At 34.1% G+C, this 20994-nt stretch overlaps 1 protein-coding gene across 2 annotated transcripts in view; it reads right to left on the bottom strand.

Annotated features, from left to right (window-relative positions):
- Window positions 1–4513: 4513 nt before the first annotated feature.
- LOC149564228 (uncharacterized) overlaps window positions 4514–20994 on the bottom strand; it is a 200373-nt gene continuing 183892 nt past the window's right edge. The window contains exons 6-8 of one of the 2 annotated variants that reach the window (XM_089827299.1): window positions 13894–13940; window positions 4899–4977; window positions 4514–4798 (exon numbers count right to left, since the gene is read on the bottom strand). In XM_089827299.1, coding sequence (XP_089683425.1) covers window positions 4706–4798; window positions 4899–4977; window positions 13894–13940 — 219 coding nt within the window. In that variant the 3' untranslated portion in view covers window positions 4514–4705. Of the gene's footprint in view, window positions 4799–4898; window positions 4978–9614; window positions 9863–13893; window positions 13941–20994 lie in introns of those variants that run through there. The other variant, XM_089827300.1, reaches the window with a different exon arrangement.

Here is a 20994-nt window from a genome sequence, read left to right as displayed (position 1 = left end):
ACCTCAATATCATAGCTTGTTGGAACTGGGATGAAATTTTTTAAATCGTGGACACAAGAAATAGTGGCCTTGTGCATCAGAATATTATGTTATGGTGGAAAAGGTTATTTTTGGAACCAATAGCAATTAATAAATTATATTATAATAACAGTTTATTATATTTTAATGTTGTGTGGAGGAAGCTTCTTAAGAGAAGTTCATTTGGAAAACTTGTGCCATTTGGGAATTATAAATATAAGGCCATTTGATGGGAAAGGCATCCAATCATTTGATTATCTTATTTTTCTTGGTTGTCTTTGTGACACTTCTGAAGTTCTGAATTTTTGTGCCCTTGTTGAAGTATAAGGGTTTGGGATCTACAACTGTAGTATTGTAGATTTAATTCTAAGATTGCTAGGCAAATTGTGCTGAGGTATATGATTTGTCATTCCTCTTTAACTGTTGCTACTATTTCTAAGGAGAGGGTTTTAGTTGACTAAATTTTGTGGAGTTTGAGAGATTCCGCATACCTGCATTTCATATCAGAGACCCACAGGAGTTTTACAGGCAACCGTTCCTCTTATTGGCAGCATTTGACATTTATATGAATTGCATTGGTCATTCCAAGGCTCCATGTGCTTTACCTAGCAAATCATATTTGGGCTGCCAGTCAGTTAATTGGGCCTTCGGTTGGTCATTAAAGGCTGCAAATCAGATTCAAAGGCCATGTTTTTTTGCATATCTGCAAATATATAACATTCTGCAGACTGCAATTTGGTCATTGAGGATTGTTCACACTATTGGTTGCAATATCGCCATTAGGGTTAATAAATCTGCTCCTGCATACAAGTTCAAGTTTATATTAAGATTTGAATGTTATTTTTTACTTTCTAAAATACATATTTAAATAATGGAACTACTCCATCTGAAGCTGCTTTCATTCTATGTTCTATTTATTTCCAGTGTTGCATATTACTTGTGTTCAAGTTCTCGAAGTCATATATATGGTAATTCAAACACAAAAAAGGGAAAAACATCAAAATTGTAAAAACAGTTATTTGAATTCCATCAGCATTACAGTTGGAGACTAGACTGGGTTATTACATGAAACACGTGATTAGATCTCTATCCATATTCTTGCCTCAAAGGTGTTTCATTAGATTGTTAATCTGATCTACATTTTCATCAACAGTTTCAGAACATTCTCCTTGTTTATATCCCAAACCATACTTTTCACTGGGTGCCCTTTGATTTACAATTTGTTCATCAAGCTTTGCAGTGCTAGATCTAAACTTCTCGAGTTTCTCTTGCTTCAACTAGATCTCTCCTTAATATCTCATTTACTCTTTCCAATTCATGTTCATTGTGCTTAGCCTCTCCAACAAAAATTGTGTGTGTCTGATCTTACTGTTCAACTTGTAACATTCTTCGGTTTTAGCTTGTAGGGTTTTCTCAACTTTCTTCTTTGCTTCCATATCTAAAGTCATCTTCATTGCCATAGATTTCATCTCATTCTTCAGATCATCTTTTTCTTTCACAACCTTCTTGTAGTCCTTAGATCTTCTTTCATTAGTAGGTGCAACACTATTGTCCTTATGTAATAGCTGATCAACAAGATTTATCCTCGTCTCCAGATTGCGTCAAGTACTCTTTCAGGTTCTCAATGAACTTTTTTGCTTCTTTGAACTTTTCTTCCAAGGAAACAATACAATCATTAGCTTTGTCAAGATGATTTACTGAATTCAGGAGCTGAAATTGAATACTGCTAAGAGCTTCTACCAGAATCCTCCTCAAGTTATTAAAATTCTTCCAAGGGAGCAAGCGTTGATACCAAATTTTTGGATTAGGAAGCACCAAGAGAGGTGGGAGGGTGAATTGATGCAACAATATTCACAAACTTCTTTGATCCAACCCACAACTTAACACTGAAAGTAATGCAATTAAACCAAACAATATACACAACATGAACATCATAACACCATGATTCGTAATCAAGAAAAACCCAATTAAGGGGAAAACCTTGATGGAGATGACACCCACAAATAAATGACTACTGCAGTGATAAGCGCCCAATTAAAGGCATAAGTACAAAAAGGGGAATGCACATTCATTCAAGCCTCGGGCCTAGAGTGCACTGCTCAATTACACAATTCAAGTTACATAAGGCATATAGCCAATCGCATAACCAAAATAGACTTACAATCCTATACCAAACTAACTGGTAGCATCAACAATTCTTATACAATTCCAATGAAGCTCTGAAAATAAATATGCACATTGAACATAACCTCTGATCACCACATTTGCATTATTATCTTCTTCTATATTTATCATCTATATCTTCATCCTTTGCAACCAAAAACCGATCTTATATATAAGATCATAACCCGGAACCTCTAACTTTTTTAGCCAAAACAAAGTAATAAAATGTGTAGAAGTCTCTGTGACAAAACAAGATCAAAACTCATTCAAATCTTTTTAACCAACACAAGTGTCCTCTAATGTCAGCTCTATCATAAACAATCACCAAACCATTTATCAAAACTAATTTACCAAGTGTAAACTTATCAGTTATACCGAACGGTCCTATTTTGTCCAAAAATTATCGACCCAATATTCAATAGTGAATATCTCATACATATGATAAGTTCAGGAGTTGCAATGATCAGATTAGACATAATGGTATGTCTAAATGCATGCCCTACAATCACATCCTCTAACTCTCCAAAATTCGTCCAAACCAAACTGATCTATCTGATTTTCCCATGCTCTGCCTCTGGTACTTAGATAAATATAAGCATCAAATCCTTTGGTAATCAATCTTAACTGCAAATGATCAAGAGTAAATGAAGTAGTTGTCATCAATGACAAGATACCATGCATATCCTGTCACTCTCGTCAACAACGTTTTCAATCCTTCAATGTAGTTGGGAAGCAAGGCCAACAATTTAGGGATCTATTCTTTTGATTATTTTCTTGGCCCAGGGGTACTTTCTAAAATGCCTCTTTGAAGCCCTACCATTGCCAACGTGACCTCTGTACTTTTTGCCATCCCTGCAGAAGGAAGAACCTTTGTTCTCGCTCAAGGGAGATCTACTCTTACAAGGAAAAATGAGGGCTGAGTATTGATGAGAGAAAATAGGGGAGGAAAAATCCACGGGGATATCATTAGAATGAGTTGCCTGGGAAGGGTTGAGAATGGGTACATTATTAGGAAAGGAGGTGGAGAGTTGGCAGAATAGAGACTGGAAAGATCAAAACCCAAACCACCATGAGGAGCATGCTTTGACTTGAAGATGGGGATGCTCAAGCATCGATAACAAGGGATGTTAAAATGCCTGAGAAAACTGGGCAGCTACCCATCTGTGCCTAGTTCACTGGAAAGCCATGGAGATGGATTGGCATGAGCCGAAACCCCTCTGATTTCCATAAGTCGCATGCCATTTTCAACTATTGCAGGCAGGAATGGTCCTCGTCACAAGTTATCCCAACGAACATTTTTTTAAGGTATTGTGTTGAATGTTTGAAGATTATGAGGATTTTGCAGATTTTTATGATTTTCATTTTTTAAAAGCACGCTACAACAGTCTATATTAATGCTGCATTGCTTTGTACAGAAACTATAGTGTCATGCTGTACTAGATAAATTTCAAATTGTTTTCTAGGGTTATTACAGGTGCTGAGAGTCATACATCAGAAATTAAGCTAGGTTTGCAACCTTTATACAGGGAAATACATTTCTCAAGCCCCAGCCATACATTATGATGCAGTTTCAATCCATTCCGTGTATGGAACACAGTTTATAGAAACTGAAATATGCAGATTCAGCTGCAGTTATTATATTGAAATTTCTGTAACTATTTTTAGATTTAGTACAGCTCCACTTCAACACAGTAACATAACAGACCTGCAAATAGGTGTTTCAAGTGCAAGCTCTGATGAGTTTCATCTCTGCAAGAAGAGAAGAGGTGTTTTTTCTAGATTATGCATTAATGACAGAGCTGGACTTATTCAACACAAAAAACTCAGAGCCTAATTTATATTCATAAATGTAACATGAGTATTTAACACTTATTTATTTGTTATGGCAATCAATGATATTAAATTTATACCGGTGAATGCCTCTATAGTAGTGTATTATTGACCAATATGTAAAATTATGTCTTTGATCAATATAGTTTGTAGTGTCTAGTGGTGATTTGAACAACCATCACAAAGCACATTCAAGTTTCGTACCACAAACTATTTCATGAAATGCCTGTGTACTCCGTAGTTAAGCTTTGGGTTTAGCCATGGAGGAAACTCCATAGTTAAGCACGCTCAGGCTGGAGTAGTACTAGGATGGGTGACCTCCCGGGAAGTCCTGGTGCTTCACCCCTATGAGCATCACCTAGATCCAATGAGTGCTAAGTGTTCCATTTATTCTCATGAGAGATGGATTCATGTTGAATCACTACTCATGAAACATGGGTCAATGAGTTTGACTCGAAAAATCACACAATTAAATCCTGATAGCAATATCAAAATGCCTGTGTACTCAAACTTGTAAAATTTGCAAATTATTGGTCAATTTTTTTGAATAAGTTTCTTACAAGTTTGGAATAGTTGTCTAATTATTATGGACTATGACTTCAATAATCATGCTAGATCATTTTCAGAATATTGACCTGGTTTTTAAGTTATGTTTATCCAAACACAATTGAGCAATAATCACACTAGAATGTCTTCAATATTTTGAGAAAAGATTTGAAGATGGAACAAATATTTGTATGATAGCTTCAAAAGGAGATATACTCCAACTTTCAGCATGGTTTATAACCTGCGTTGTTAAGGAAAAAACGTTATTTGTGGTCAGCAACTACATCCATTGAGCATTCTACAAAATCCAATCAATATAATTATAATCTGTAAATACTTACTTTTAAGTTATCATTCAAGTCATATATTGTTGAACCTTCCAAGGAAATGAGAGGCCTCCATGGAAATTTCAAGTAAGTTCTGTTTCGATAAGATTTTGGACAAGCAAGGTTAATCAATTTGTTTAAGAAACTAAATGAAATGAACCTTCATCAGACTGTCCAAAATGAAACTAAGAAAATTGATTTTAGTATTATGACAGAAAATAAATATGCAGCTTACTAAACATCAGCTGTTTATTAATAAGAGAGATAAAATAAATTAAAACAATAAAAATAAAATCAAGTACATTTCTACAACCTGTGACATGATTTGCAAGTTGTTTTGCAATTTGATTTTGAGTCATTTAACTTCTGAATGCAAGAACGACTTCCCCAAATGCTACTACATGGACCCAAATATGAAAAAGTGGCTTCAAAACACATAAAAGTGGATTAAAACCCCAATTTTCTGGGTGTTTTTAACAAAAACGTGATTCATAAGAGACATGAAATGAATTCAATTTTTGCTTCCAAATGCAAAAACGTGAGCCAATATGTATTGCAAATGATTAATGATGCCAAAACGCCTCTTTTCTTTGCAAAAACATGATTTAAATCACTCTAAATGGATTTATTTGAAGATTTTTCCAAAAACATGCCTTTGAAAGGAGTTTGAAAAAATGGTTTTTAGCAAGATACATCCATTTTCAATGTTGGAAAATCCATGGCTAAGAAAAGACGACCCTAGTAGAGAAGATCTCATGCAAAACCATCACGTAAATCTCACAATGAGCAAAATTGGGTTCTTGGAGGCCAAATGCATGCATTTCTTCAAAATCGGACTTTTTGGAGGTCAAGACACATTTTAAAACACGCTTTTAGTTAAAATCGGACTTTTTTGGGTGCATAGCATGTTTCAACATCTTTTAATAAGGCAAATTAGACCTTTTTGAAGCAATGACATGTTTTAAAATGTGCAAGTGATCAAAATCTCACCTTTTGGAGGGCAATGCACATTTTAAGTTACATCACACATTTTGGATGCAAAGACATAAAAACTTACCTTTTGATGCAATGACATCAAAAAGGTCCACTTTTCATGGCCTTTTGATGTAATGACATCAAAAAGGTCCACTTATGATTCCAAATTGAACTTTATATGTAGTGACATATAAAATGTTCATTTTTGATGGATTTTACATGTAATTGCATATAAAATGTCCACTTTTGATAACTTAAATATGCAGAGACATGAAAAAAGTCCACTTTTGATGGATTAATATTTTTAAGTTGAAAATTATATACAATGACATGTAAGAAATCCACTTTTGATGGATTTTACATGTAATGACATATAAAATGTCCACTTTTGATGACTTTAAGTGATTAAATAAGCACGTGTCAATTCAAATTCATTAAAATATTACTTAAGTGGGATATAAATTATATTTACATATCATATTAATTATATAACATATAAATACCATTTAAAAAGTAATATTTATTAGAGCATTTGATTTAAATGCTACAAATTAAATTGAGCTATATAGTTAATATAGTCACTTAAGTGAAAAATTAAAAAATAACTCAACTTAAAAATATAACATAAAGTGCACTATAGTTACTTTAAGTGAAAAATTAAAAAATAAAGTAACTTAAAAACATAACATAAAGTGAATTTAAGTTGTATTTTTCAAAAAGTGAATGTCAAATTAGAAATATAACATAATATTTTTAATTCATGTTGTTGCATGAAAAAAATCCACTTTTGAGGCACTAAAACGACCATATCTCTTGACTGACAACTTTGATTACGCTCTAGGTTAGACCAAATCGAAGGAAAAATTGAAAACAAAGAAAAGGACGATGAAGGCCTCAAAAATCAAGCCAAGGCTCGACCGAAAGCAAAACAAAAAAGCTTAGACGAAAACCTTCAGTAAAATGATTTGATATACGAATTGAAATTGATTGATCGATCTACATTAAACAATTGAATATCAAATTCAAACTTAGAGATATGCGAAACTAGTTTGAAAAACTTTCGTGCTGTTACCAACATTTTGTGGTGACAAAATGCGGGACAATATTGACCTAAAGGGGGATTTTATTATTTTGTTAATAATTTTGTATTGTGTTATTTAAATTAATAATTGAATAGATATTGATATGTTGGTTATTAGTTATTAATAATTGGGTATCATGATAAGTTATGAATTATTAATATGAAATGTAAGTATTAATGAATATATATATATATGCTAATATTTATTAGTTTTGGATTTTCTTATGCTGTGTATTGTTATTGTGATTACTCAATGTCAATCTCATTCTCCTATTTTATGAATGACTTGGGAATGTTATCATTTTATGGCCTTAAGGTGTTGTGATTATGAGGAACATTCTCACTACTAAGCCTTTTTATAACTAATGAATCATTCTAAGTTTATTAACTCAATATTCAATGCTCACTTAAAATTAGGGTTCTGATGATATATTAGATTGGAATCACTCACATACATACATACACACACACACACACACACACACACACACACACACATATATATGAGGTAGAGATATCATATAATTATTTAATTACATTTATTATATTGTGTCATATTACTATATATCTACTAAATATCCAATAATTTAATTATTTATAATAGTTGGGTTCTGATCCGAGAGGGATCATGACAAACATCTTCTCAGTTGGTGAAAGATCACAATCTGGAGGATTTCTTCGTGGTTTCGTACATGAATCACAATGAGCTTATTTATGAAGTTTCATATTCAATTTTCTAGAAAGTATTGTGCATTAGGCTTGGGGAGGTCAACTGAAGGGAAATTTTGAGGAATTGTTCACTATTTGTATCTTTTTTGGTTGGACATATGATCCATGTACATGTTTGTACCATTCTTGCATATGGTGTTGAGTTTCTAGAGCTTCCAAGGTGGCATTGACATTGATTGTTTAGCATGTTAGTGGTGTAACATACTAATTTTCCTAAACAAATTTTAATCTTGAATCAACTAATTTTCCTAATTCATATCACATGAGATTTATTTCCATCAACTGTTGAAAACTGTATTCAATATATTCAGCTGAAAATAAGTAACAGATATTCTTAAAATGAAATATCTGAAAATACAAAATGAGAAAATTATGTACTGCAATCATTTAACTACTTCTAAATATCTAGATGTTCTTGAAATGAAATATCTATCTAATTAAAATTGAGATATTTGCGAACATTTAACTTCTTCTAATTAAGTAACAGTTGTTTGTAAAGTAATTGACTTTCATCTTGAAATGAAACAACTAAACATTCAGAGGGTTAAAGAACATACAGTATAATTCAAGAAACTTCTTCTACTTGTTGTCCAAGCTCCGGCATTGGTGAGAGGAGAAGCATTAACATAGGCTTAACCTTCCAACCGCGGACCATTACTTATCCCCACTTATTCTAATTTAATAGAACGGCCCTCCCTACCTCAAGATCGGGCTTGGGATGTTCATAAGTCCAACCATCAGAGTATTCAGGTGGGTTGAAGTCCCAACAGTTATTTGCCAAAATAGCTGAAGTGTCTGGACATTCAACAAAGATCACTTGCTCGACAAATCTACCTAATTCCACCCTGGCCAAGGATTTCAAAATGTGGGTCGACAAACCCGATCTCCACCACCTCGACTTGACAACACCTTACATAAGTGGAACATGCATGAGCTTTTTGTAGTTTTTAATTTATTAATCATATCTGATGCCATTCTTTTTCTGTGCAGACTCTCTCTACACCTCCTCACCTTTTCAAGCTATCATGTCGATGATTCCCGGGGGCTCATGAGTCATAACCATTTTACACCTCTTCACTTGTAATGGCATTTCGCCAGTGAATTCCTTGGTGTATATATATTTACCAGACAAAGATGCTTGTATTAAATTCTAATCATGTTATTATTCAAGGTTCTATGGCATATTCAAAGGTTGATACTTTAAACTAAAATAGAGATTATTAATGAGATGTTGGACAGAATAGTTGAACCAAAAGAAATATTCGATTTTTCAGACTCAAGGAAATAGACAGCTTCACAACATATATTAATTTGGAATAATTATAATCTACTCAAGTTCAATCGGATTCCAATAGATAGTTCAGACTTACAGCCGGCTCAAAATTATGAAGGAGAACATACATATATCGATGGTTTATTCAGACAAGACATGTGAAAATATATTAAAAACATTTGGAAAAATCCTTACGTGACTGTAAAAACTGGCCCTGAACTCTTCTACGACAAGGAGAAAAGACTCATTCCTTGCTTTGGCCACAGACAAGGAGACGTGAGAGCAGTAAGAAAAGAATGAGGTAAAAATATGAAAGTTTGCAGTTTTCCTCCTTACATTGTGAGCCATGAGCCACCGAAACTGTGTAAAAAGATGAATGAATCCGAGCACTCGGGAGGCTCTATTATAAAGATTATCTTGGCTCATTGGCTTCCAATAGTTACAAGATTATATTCGAAAGTCATTCAAATCGACTTAAAAGAAAAGAAAGGAGGGAAAGAAAGAAAGGAAGAAAGAGGAGTTTTTAAAAGTTATAATTATTTTATTATTATTATATTTTCTCATCTATGCTTATATGTACGTAATGATAGGGTGGCATCATTGGATTATTATTTATAATGTAATGGTGTCATCTTATTATTATTTACATATGATCATATTTGAGAATGTAAAATAATAAGTAAATAATAGTAATATTTGATAATACTTTAAAGGTAAGAATTTATGTTTATTTTACATTATTTATTATAATGTTCCACTTATAGCTCATGTGCTTCCACCATGAAATATGTTGCCAAGTCCTAGTAACCTTGCCAAGATAGTTTTAGGTCAAAACTGTTGATTCCGATGACTGAACTATTCGATCATCCCCTTTCGATGACCTCGTTTAGCAATGCTTCCCCTCTCTCTTTAGTCTTCTTCCTATAATCATTCAAAACAACATTCTCGCCAAGACATCAATTCAAGATTTATAAATTGCTAATTCAAAATCATCAAGCGACCGCAAAATAACTAACACATGCTCATCATATATATACAACGGCTATAATTAACTTACTTTCACATGATCATGAATAGATTAACTCACTTTCATATGATAATTAAATCAATACAACGGTTATAATTAACTAACTCAATTTCACACAATCATGAAGGAATAAACAATGGCTATAATTAACTAACTCGCTTTCACATGATCAAAAAAAATTAAATACAACGGCTATAACTAACTCACTTTCACACGATCAGGAAGAAATAATTTGATTCAACAGCTATAATCAGTTTAAAACTTTAGGGTAAAATTTGGGATGTAACAAGTGATACCTAGGTTGCTATTGCATTTTTTTTATTCTATCAACAAAGGAAATTATGTCTAGTTCACGTGTCCATTTTTGGGAGCTTGTTGGACCTGGTTGCAAGTATAGTTATTTGTCAAAGGCAATCAATTTTCCTAGGACTGTTTGAAATGGCTTTGTACTGCAATTTTATGATATGGGAAGCATAAATGTTATGATGAATTTAAGTGTTCTTTAAGTAGCATTTGATTCTTGCATTCATTTCCTGCCTAGTTATAGAAAAGAGTTAGATGAAGTTAGGAGAGATCATTATAGGTGCAGGCTGAAAATGCAAAGTATGATGATCATCAAAAATAAGTCCTTGGCATAAGTGATCAAGTCATATAGAGAATACAACGGAAGTTCACCACAGTCACAGTTATCACCTACAGGTCAAAGAATAGTCACAGGAGATACCAGTGCAAGCTCCTAAAAAGTTAACTTATGTTTTCGTATAGGTTGACCAAAGTTTCTTTTTGGTTTTGCTGTTCTTGTTTCTAAGTTTTGTAAAGTGCCAACTTTGGTCACATTGTGGTTTTAAGTTAGAAAGTTGATTTTATCTGGGAAAGTTAGAATTTAAGGATCAAATCTTGTATAAGTTAGAGTTAGTTATGAAAATATGTTTGTAACTTCCCAATGCTAACTTTTTTTAGTTCCTAACCTAGAGTTAGTTACAAAGAAATGATCTATAAATACTATGAAAAGATCATGCAAAGGGACTTTCGGACTTGATGAATTTTGGAGCATCCATAAGGTGAAGATGTATTGCTTCACTTGATGAATGTAAAGTGATTTTGAAGGAGGTTTCAGCCATTATTGCTCAGTCATGTGTTAATCATTTGTATTTATCATATGAGAATACAACACTTATTTTGAAAATTTCTCTTCATTTCATAAAGGAAGATTGCCACATAAAATCTGATTTATAAAGCAAGCATCTTTCTTAGTATTCTTGGAATATGCAAGTGATGCGGAATCAGATTTAATCATTAACTCTCTAAGTGCGTAGTCAATTAGAACTAATGATGAAATCTTAAGAGTTCTCACTTGAATTCTTGGAATGTGTTTGTATGTTCATTGTCAACTATGCACATAATAATTCTTTTTAAGCAAATTTTAACTCAAAAATCAAAATCATATCATACAAGGGAGCTGCCCCTCTAAAAACAGAGAACGGTCACATACCAAAGACCTATCCAATTGTTGCGAAGCAATTTGTCATATACATTCTATTGGGCTTATATATAGTATTCTAAAATTTGACAAATCTGTTTACCAACAAATATATAGCATTAAAGTGATAGTACTTGATCAATTTGTCCACCACGACATATATACAATTCTCGCCCTTCATTTTGGGTAGACCTATGATAGAATCCTTTGATACGTTCTCTTGGTTATAATCAAGAATAGGCAAATGCTGCAACAAATCTATTAGGAAAGTGTAATGTCCCCATTTTCTCTAGCATAAGAGTTTGCGGGATTAGCCTATTATTGTGATCATCATAGGCTAATTATTGTGGATAGAAGGTTTTCTAAGGTAGAGACATGGCTATGAGAGGGTCTTGTCTTCTTCACAATTCAGTATGTTCCAGTTTGGTTTTTGTTTGACTTAGATCAAACTTCATTTGGGCTTAGTTTCATGCATCTGCTATTTATGGCAAGTTTGTGGATGATTGAGATAGACCCTTCCTATTTTAGGAAAGTGCATTTGGTCGCATGGGGAAATAATAGGTGTGACTCCTGTTTCAGACAACATACTTCAAAGATAAGTGTTTTGGGAGTTATTATTATTTTAGTGGCCAAATTATTATTAAATCATTAAATGGCTTATTATAAAGTTATAATTTAACTTTATAATTTCACTAAAGTTGAGGGTTGAGTCATCATTGGAAGGGGGCCATTTATTTAATTAGTTGTAAACCTAAGCCAAGTATTAAATATAAAAGGGCAAGGAGTTGTTATATTTAAAAGTTGAAACCTCTCAAGTGAAAAGCGTCTTCATGAAGCCATGTGCTAGAAAAGTAATTTATTAAAAGAATCTAATAGAAGCTTCTAATTAATGATGTGTCGACGAAGCCAAGTGGATTATAAAAGGTGGCTTCGTGAAGCAAATGATTTATCAAATTGTTTAATTTCTTTGTTGCTTTCTTGTGAGAGTTTTTCGGATTTGTGAATTCAATTCCCTTGCTGAGGTATAAGGGTTTGAAGCTAGATTGTACATTTAATCCATAGCTGAGGTAATGTGGATTAAATTCTGAGAAGTAATATTGTCTTCCTGAAGCTGTGATTACTGTGGTTGGAAGATCTTGTTTGCTGAGAAGTGTGAAAGTCTGGAGTATCAAATTCTCTACTGTTCTGAGTCCTGACTGTATCTGGGAGTTTATCAATGCCAAAGGATTTGATGTGAATGCCTGATCAGAGTGTTGTCACTATCTTCTGTACAGATGTGAGTAACTTATGTAAAACAGAGGGGATTTCATCTGCAATTAGGCAGCATTTGAAGGATTGTCTTCTGTCTGATTATTGGCCAACTGGGCGATCATTTCTTATATATTTAAAAGCCATTTTTTAGCTGTTATTCTGAGCAGCTGTGGAGCTGGTTAGCTGGAAAGGCCTTGGTGATTAATGTTACTGTTCAGGCGTTGATGATCTAGGCTGCAACAACACCAACTGTGGTAATTTGTGAGGTGCTGCATTTAAGGCAAAAGTATAGGGCTGTAGCTGTTAATTCAGGACTGCCAATACAAATCATGTTCTATTATAGTCATTTTCAGTTTATGCGATTGTCATCTATTATGATAGCAATCAGATTCGCATTGAATAAATGTGGCTTATATTTATTAGGTTACATTTGCATTGCTATTGTAATTTGTTCTTGGCACATAGTTGGAATTAATTAATTGCAACCAGTTTGAATTCAGCTGTGAGATGATCAGATTTTCCTATTTTACCCCATGTATTTTAATTTCATGTTCAATAGCTAAAGTCTCAGTAAACAAGTAAAGGAAATTATAAGTAGAGACTACTCAATTAATATTTCAGTAGTATTAAGATGGCTAGTCAAGTGCTTGATGAAATGTCAAACAACTAAATAATAGGGAAATTAGCGTTTGTCTAAGCCATAACCAACAAAGGTTATTACAGAAAGTATGCTTTGATTTGTTCCATTTGAAAAATTACACATGATTGAATGTGACTGAGGACATCATTTTTCAATCCCTTCTAAGTAAGTCTCTCTCACCCATTGAGTTCTCAGATAACCCTAACAGCATGCTATAGGCATATTTATGAGTGGGCCTTAAGATATTCTCTTCCAACATCGAGTTAAGTATCAAATAAGTTTTGTCCTTATGATAATTACCATTGATTCTCTCACTTTCTTTCTCATTTTTATCTCTTGGAGATCTCTTCTCCCATTTTGTCATCACCAACATATAATGATGAAACCATTTCAAATAACACAAATATGCCAACTTCCGTTGTAGCAAATATACCCATGAACACAAACTAATGATATTCTCAGAAATATCATACCTAACAACATAAATTTTAATTTGAGTAATTGAACACATGAATGAGTAAATAAAATCAATTGATTCTTATAATGGTCAATACCTTAGTTGCCACTTAGCTTCAATAAATCTTTTGTCTCCTTTCAACCCCTGCACAAAGATATTTAACCTTATTGGTATAAGAACTTTCATATCTACTATCTACACACATATATTGTTGTCAACTTAAAGGATAAAGAAAATAATAATAATAGCTGGGAATAGACGATTAAAGTGATATTGTGAATTTAGGGGCAAAGATAGAGTACCCAACTCATGAACTATAATTAAGAAAGAATGGTTATGCAATTTTTGTTCACTGAAGGTATAGGGACCAATTCCTCATGTTCAAAGGAATGTCTCAGAGTATAACAGGTCCAAAACCTTATGTGGTTTGACTCCACACCTTGTGGCGTCAGTCCTATGCAATACTAATGGTGGACCTTTTGTATAAATATGTGTATGTTATTATAGACATGGATACATATCTATACATCTATACGTAGTATATACATATGTCTATATATACTGGGTTATATTGATTTTAAAATACGAAGGAAACTGTTATCTCACTGAGGGAAATTTTGGTAGACTGCCATTCATTTTGAGTAAGACTGCAACTATAGGAAAGGTGAGTTTCTAATGAGACAACATGAAAGTATTCTTGGGCTTTTTGGGGGAAGAAGAAGCCCAATCGCCATACGATAGAAATAATTCATATAGAATAAAAAATAATAGATTGAAAGAGAATACACAATCTATCACAATCAAAAAAACCTTTCAAATACACACACATATATTTCCACTAATGGGTGCTATTGAGATCATGTGAGAATTAGCTTGTCAGGGTATACCTGTGTTAATTAAAGTAATTTCTTTGGTTAAAGTTGTATATTAAAACTGTTGAGTAGTTATGTTTGAATTTCTCTCTTTGCTACACCACAGTGTTAAAGGAAATCCATTTATACATGGTTACTGGTTGAGAATGAGGTAAAAATGCAATCATGCTAGTAACATCATGATAACCTCGGCTATGGTTCCCTAGATCATTCATGATGGATCAGGCTTCCCTTATTGAGTAGCAGGGGAAGTTTATTGCTTCAAGATAAGGTGGAAGTCATTCCAATGATATTCTCTCTCCTTCTGATTTGTGAAGGAAATCTTTCAAAAAATAAGATTCATAATTAAAGACTTCATCACATTGCAGATATGTACTACTAATTAATCATGAACCAAAACTACAGTGGTAAAGGGCTAGGTTCTTGTTGAAATTCATCAATATATGCAATGTAAATGTTGGTTATTATTGAAATGAAAACTTTGTAGTTGTTAAATAACTCATTGGGATCATGTATGTAGTTACATTAGCAACTAATCCATTATTGTTTATTCAACAAGATGAAAAATTGTTAATGGTGCTTGGTGAAGTATATGATTAGTTTGAAAATTATATGCTTAACCTTCATTATGCCAATAAATAGTATTATTGTATTCTAATATTGATTCTTTATTTTCATTGGAGATGGTGTTCAACTTTAATATAACTTGATTTATATATTGATGGAGTATTATGGCACATGTATGGTACCATGATGGTTTGTGTAGTCTCAAACGATTAAATTTGGGCAGCCCAAAATAGAGTGATTAATCAAACCAAAAATAGTCCTAGGCAGTAAAGATTCTTCCTGAAGATTGAATCTGAATTTCTTCTAGCATTGGTTGCTCAATAGAAAATACTGTGTCCCCAGACAAAGAAATTGCCCCCATATCCTAGGATCTTTAACATTAGTCCTATCCTTCATCATATAAATGCAAAGAAATGTAATGTCCCATTTTTGAGACATTAGAAATATTGAAGTCTTATTATATCTAATGTTAAAATCGACTAGGAGAGCATAGACTCAAATTATTAATATGGTCAATTTAATGTTATAAAGAGGGCAAAAGGTGAAGGAGGAATAAGACGAAATGGCAAAGGGAAGTTAAAGAGTCACAAGGGAATAGGATGAAAGCCAAAGGGGGATCGAAGAGTCTTAGTTTGTGTTTTAAAAAGGGAAAGAGGCTCATTCCTGGGCAGGCTTGATTTATGATTCAGTTCAGTTTTCTCTCTTGTGAGAGTTTTTTAAAAAGCTTCAGCTTTCAGCTAGTATGAGAACGTAGCCCCTCGTGCCGGCAAACAGTGGACGCAAACTCATTGTCCATGGAGACGTCACATCAGGTGTCTCACTTGTGCTTACAAGTTTCTTAAGTTTTCCAATTTGACTGTTAAGCTGTATTTAGGATTGGATGTTGGTTATTGTATTGCTGTTGTATAATGCAATAACGTGTTTGAAGGAATGTAATATGAGTTTACTGGTTTAATTCTATTCATATGTAATGTACTTTCATATGCTAGCATTTTGAATGTTATTTTGAGAAAGAACAACTTAGTATCTATTGGAGATTTTTTGCTGGTCTTATTGTATTTTGTAATACATCTACAATGTTTAGTTCTAAATATATTGAAAAAAGAGAAATCTAGTAAATATCCGATTCAGGATATTTCAATGGTATCAGAGCTAGTTTTCCTACCAACCTATGAGATTGTTTAAAGACGAATGTATAAACTTCGCTATCAGAATTATCAATGTTTTTGCATTCAGAATATTGGTATGAAATAGAAGTTATTTTATTCAATATCAGGGCACAAGAAGGTAGAGACTTTGCTTACAGGTTGTGGCTCATATGACCATTGATGCATGCCATTGGTTACCCATCTCAATGGACTTCAATGTTCTTCGAGAGAAGGATAGATGGGAACACAAAGATTGGAATTACAGTGCTTATTGAGAGCAGACTCGGAATAGACCAGCGCCCGGATGTTCTAAAAGACAATAATCCTTACCAAGGAAATTAATGTGAGTGCAATGAGGGGGAAGGAATATACAGTCATCCAGTTCTGATTGTAGGTATAAAGAATCTTCCTATCATTGTGGTTTGCGGGTTATAGAGAAAAAGCATCCCTAGCGTTTGGATAGACTACCGGTAGAAGGGAATGGAGTTGTTATTCTTTATGCATATCAAAGAGTACTGAGTTGAAGGCCTCATATGAAGACATTACTATTGGAATCAGGTTGTTGGTGGTGTCTCGAGGATGGAGTTTATGAAACTATGTTCCAGTTGAATCGCATGTGAGTGGGTTAAGTATGTATAACATGGAGTTTCGAAATCAAGAAGAATGGTGATAGCTAAACACAACGATCTGTCTCGTGCTTGTCATCGAAGGTACTACCAGTTGTTGTCAATGTACAGGCAGTAGGAGCAAGTAGATTAGAATGCACACGGCAAGAAGACTCAGATTATATAGTCAAGTTGAAGTGGTAGCTCAGTCATTGGATGCCAGGCAGTTTGGGTGATTACAGACCCAATGTGATCAACCTCAGCTTTAAATTCAGTGGAATAAGAGTGGAACGCAAAATGGAGGAAGTGAGTGCGTGTTTCGTTTAAGGTAGCATTGAGTTCTTCTCATAGCTCCAATGCAAGCGTGGTAATCTCCAGTAGTAGCCCGTCCCTCCACATAGTCTGCGTCCTCCATGGTATATCAAATATCGAGGGTCAAAGATTAGTATGGTATCTGTCTGAAGAAGTGCCAACGCAGGCTGGGTGAACAACAGGGAGCAAGGGTCATTTCCTAACCGCAGAATCAACACTATGGGTCTACAAACACCTTTCCAAGTTCCTTCTAATTGGTTTTTGAAAAAAAATAAAATAATGGTGACAAGTTGAAGTAAGATAATAATGGTAGTACAAAGAGCATCTCAGGAGTTGTCGGCTAGCAAGGAGCGTTGACGTATAGTTACCAATGAACCTTTGTTGCTGAAAGAGTCGTAACTCCAAGGCTGGCGTTGGCATTATGGAAGGGAAGCTTATACATGTGTCTCATTGCTTTTTGTTTATGCAATTGCCTTGCCTTCTCATTGTGTTTTTTAAACAATAAGTGTCATTAGTGTGTATCAAGTAGATTCTCTAAGAGATGAGAAGAAGATGATGCATTTGTCAAATGAATAAAGAAGTAATAAGATAGTTGACATCTTTTATTTTAAGTCTAGCAGGAAACGACAAGTGAATAGATGTGCAAAAGTTGATTGCACTGCACCCACTCAGAGTCCCAGTTTGTTGTGTTTCGGAATGCTTTAATAAATCCGCTACCATTATAAAGAAATTGCAAGTATATGTATCGACATTAAGCTAACTCTTATAATCAGAAGGCTGCAAGAGAATAGAAGTGATAGGTGTCATTGGGTGCATGAGATTGGATGGCAGGCAAAAGATCATTCATTATGTGGAAATAAAAGAATACATGGCATCATTGTAGATACCTCCACACTAGTTGGTGACGGATAGGAGGTAATAGTAGGAAAAATACATTGGAGTTAAGGGTGATTGTAGGGATGTCAAAAGAGTAGGACAGTAGTTCATGGTGTAGAAACATAGGTCTCCATTCATCCAAACTACGGCTACCTGAAATTGGTGGATGTCGGAGTAGTGAGACCTCAGGTTAATGCCATCACTCTGGGCAGTCAATATCTAGCACGGGAAGGAGTGTAATGAGACATTGACAGATCCAGAATAGAGTACATTAAGGAGCGCACCAGTTCACTAAGCAGCTGTCATATATAGGTTCCCCCATTTCATTTTTATGTCTGTGTTTTATAATACCAAGGGGTAGTGTTTTGAAACATAAATGAAGTGTGTGAACTCATTCAATACTCATTTCTTTATAATCGGAGATATTCAAAGCATTGTTTATGCCTGCTATGTTTAAAGACTAATATAAATACAGTATCGATATTCTCTGAACTTGTCACATTGTATGCAAATGTCATAATCATATGGTTATATACTCTAGAGTTGAACCATTAATAGCAGCATTAGAACTTAATATTAGGGTTACATACCAATCGTTCACAAAATACCTCAAGTCAAAATTTAATTCTTTTGATCATATTAAGACCACATCATTACATCAGTTGCATGCCAGTGGAATCTAGATGCTCTAGGAAGATAGCAGGAAAATCAAGAAGTTCTTCTTAAGTGTGTTTCTGAAAATTGGGTTTTTGCCATCATAAACCTATTACTGCATGTGTTATTTACAAGTGCCTTCTTCATTGGCATAGGTTTGAGGCAGAAAGGACAACTATGTTTGATCAATTGATTCAAACTGCTTCTATCAGAAAAATAGCGCATCAAGAAATATGTAGCCTAACTGAAAAGGAAGAGAATATATTACTATCAATTTTCAAGATTTTGTGTATGTATGTTTGGTGTGAAGTCATCTTGAGGGATACCAATTCTTATTGATATTGTCAATCGATAATGAAATCAAGATAGTTTGACTATTGGAGAAAGCAATTCAGGGGCAGAATATAGCCGTTTGTCAGACTTACAGTAATAGGATAACAAACTTCAACAATGGGAAAAGATTTGGATAAAATCAAAAGGGGTATTATGAAGCCATGAGAGCAATTAGCCCAGAATTCTGAATCCAATATAAGAGTAGAAATAATCAACATTTACAGAGAGTATAAAAAACTTCTTAACCGAGTTCAAAATGACTTATTGTTCAGCGATTACTTGGAGCTTCATCTAGAGCAACAAAATAAAATGGATATGGCAAAAAGAAAGTATTTGGAATTGGCTCAGGATCTCCTTACAAAAAACCGGGACACAAATGTGTATGCAAAATTTCAAGCAGGTCAAAATCTTCTAATAGACGATCTTGAAAAAGAACTATCAACCACCATTGATTTACAACCTTCTCATGATTCCGTAATTGATGTTACGCAGGGTGTAAGTTTCTATGTTGGTGAATGGGAGGTTAGCCTTGACGAGCAGATTGATAAAGACAGTTGCACACAAGGTAATAGCATATTGGAATTTTTGTGTGATGAACCATATATTTCCAACGTCCATTACAAAAATTTAGAGGAACAATCCAAGATGACACTACAAGACGATAAGTTGTATCAACATGATAATGAAATGCATGCATTTAGAAACCAGCTGAAGGTTAACGAAGAAATGGTTGTGGCATCTTTGGTACGTTATGATAGCACTCACAAGATGGTTGAGGATCTCTACAGAAAGGTTCAAAAGGGAGTGGAAAAAGAATCGCTTGTTTTTTATTTGTGAGTGATTAAAACAGTCCTTGAAACTATGAAATCAAAATATTTGTATTGGCTTTCCGACAAGGATAACCTTCTTAAGGTTGCTGAAACACATGTTGATCAGCTGAATAAAGAAAGGAATGAGATTAAGGAGCTCAATAGAGAGCTTAAGGAAACATAAGAGGCATTAAATGATGCTCAGATTTCCCTTCAGGAAGCAGAAAATCAGATTAGGATCACGAATCACTCTCAGGAACAAGAGGATAAAGAGAGGCTAGAATTTTTCCTAGAGGTAATTGATGAACTTGATAGCATTCAACAGATGTATGCTTTGGATAGTTGCCCCAAGCAATCAAGTTCCAAAACTTCAGAACACATTCAGCTTATAGACAACCCTTTGTTTGAGGTAGATGTTGTTTGGATTTCTGATAACCCACTTTTTAAGGTAGAGGAGAGAGTTCCTCTTGGATTTCAGGAAGAGGATGATCTTGACTTAAGAGATTCGGATCAAGCTACAATTCTTAACAATTCTTAAAAGTGAAACCTGGTCACAAGATGGGAGTGGTGAAGAGACTACTGCTGCCCCTCTTTCGTATAGTCTTTACATGGTTCTAAATTCTATCTTACATATAGGCTGTGTTAGTACCCGATATGGTCACAGTTTTTTAAACTTTCAGTTTCAGAGGTTGAAACTCTTTGAACTACTTCGAACTGAAGTTCGAAGTAGTTCAAAGTAGTTCGACAGTTCAAAGCAGTTCAAAATGGTCCAATAGTCCAAATTGTTCATTCAGCAGGTTTAGTTCAACAAGTTCAGAATCTCATCATTTAGGTCCAGGTTCTGCCAATTCAATAGTTTTGAGAAACTACAAAAGTACAGGTCAAGATAGAGATCAGCTCAGTGGTTCAAAAAAGTTCATCTTGCAAGCTCATTGGTTGACAAAAGTTGAAGTGCAGATTCTAGTTCCCACTATGAGTTCAATTCTGATGTTTGAAGACCCAACGTTTGTAGGTTCACATAA

The sequence above is a fragment of the Cupressus sempervirens genome, chromosome 4, assembly GCF_028749045.1.
Source record: "Cupressus sempervirens isolate cs-2001-9-10 chromosome 4, ASM2874904v1, whole genome shotgun sequence".
NCBI classification, from domain to species: Eukaryota; Viridiplantae; Streptophyta; class Pinopsida; order Cupressales; family Cupressaceae; genus Cupressus; species Cupressus sempervirens.
Note: the sequence above shows the minus strand (reverse complement) of the source record. Positions and strands in the feature narration are given on the sequence as shown.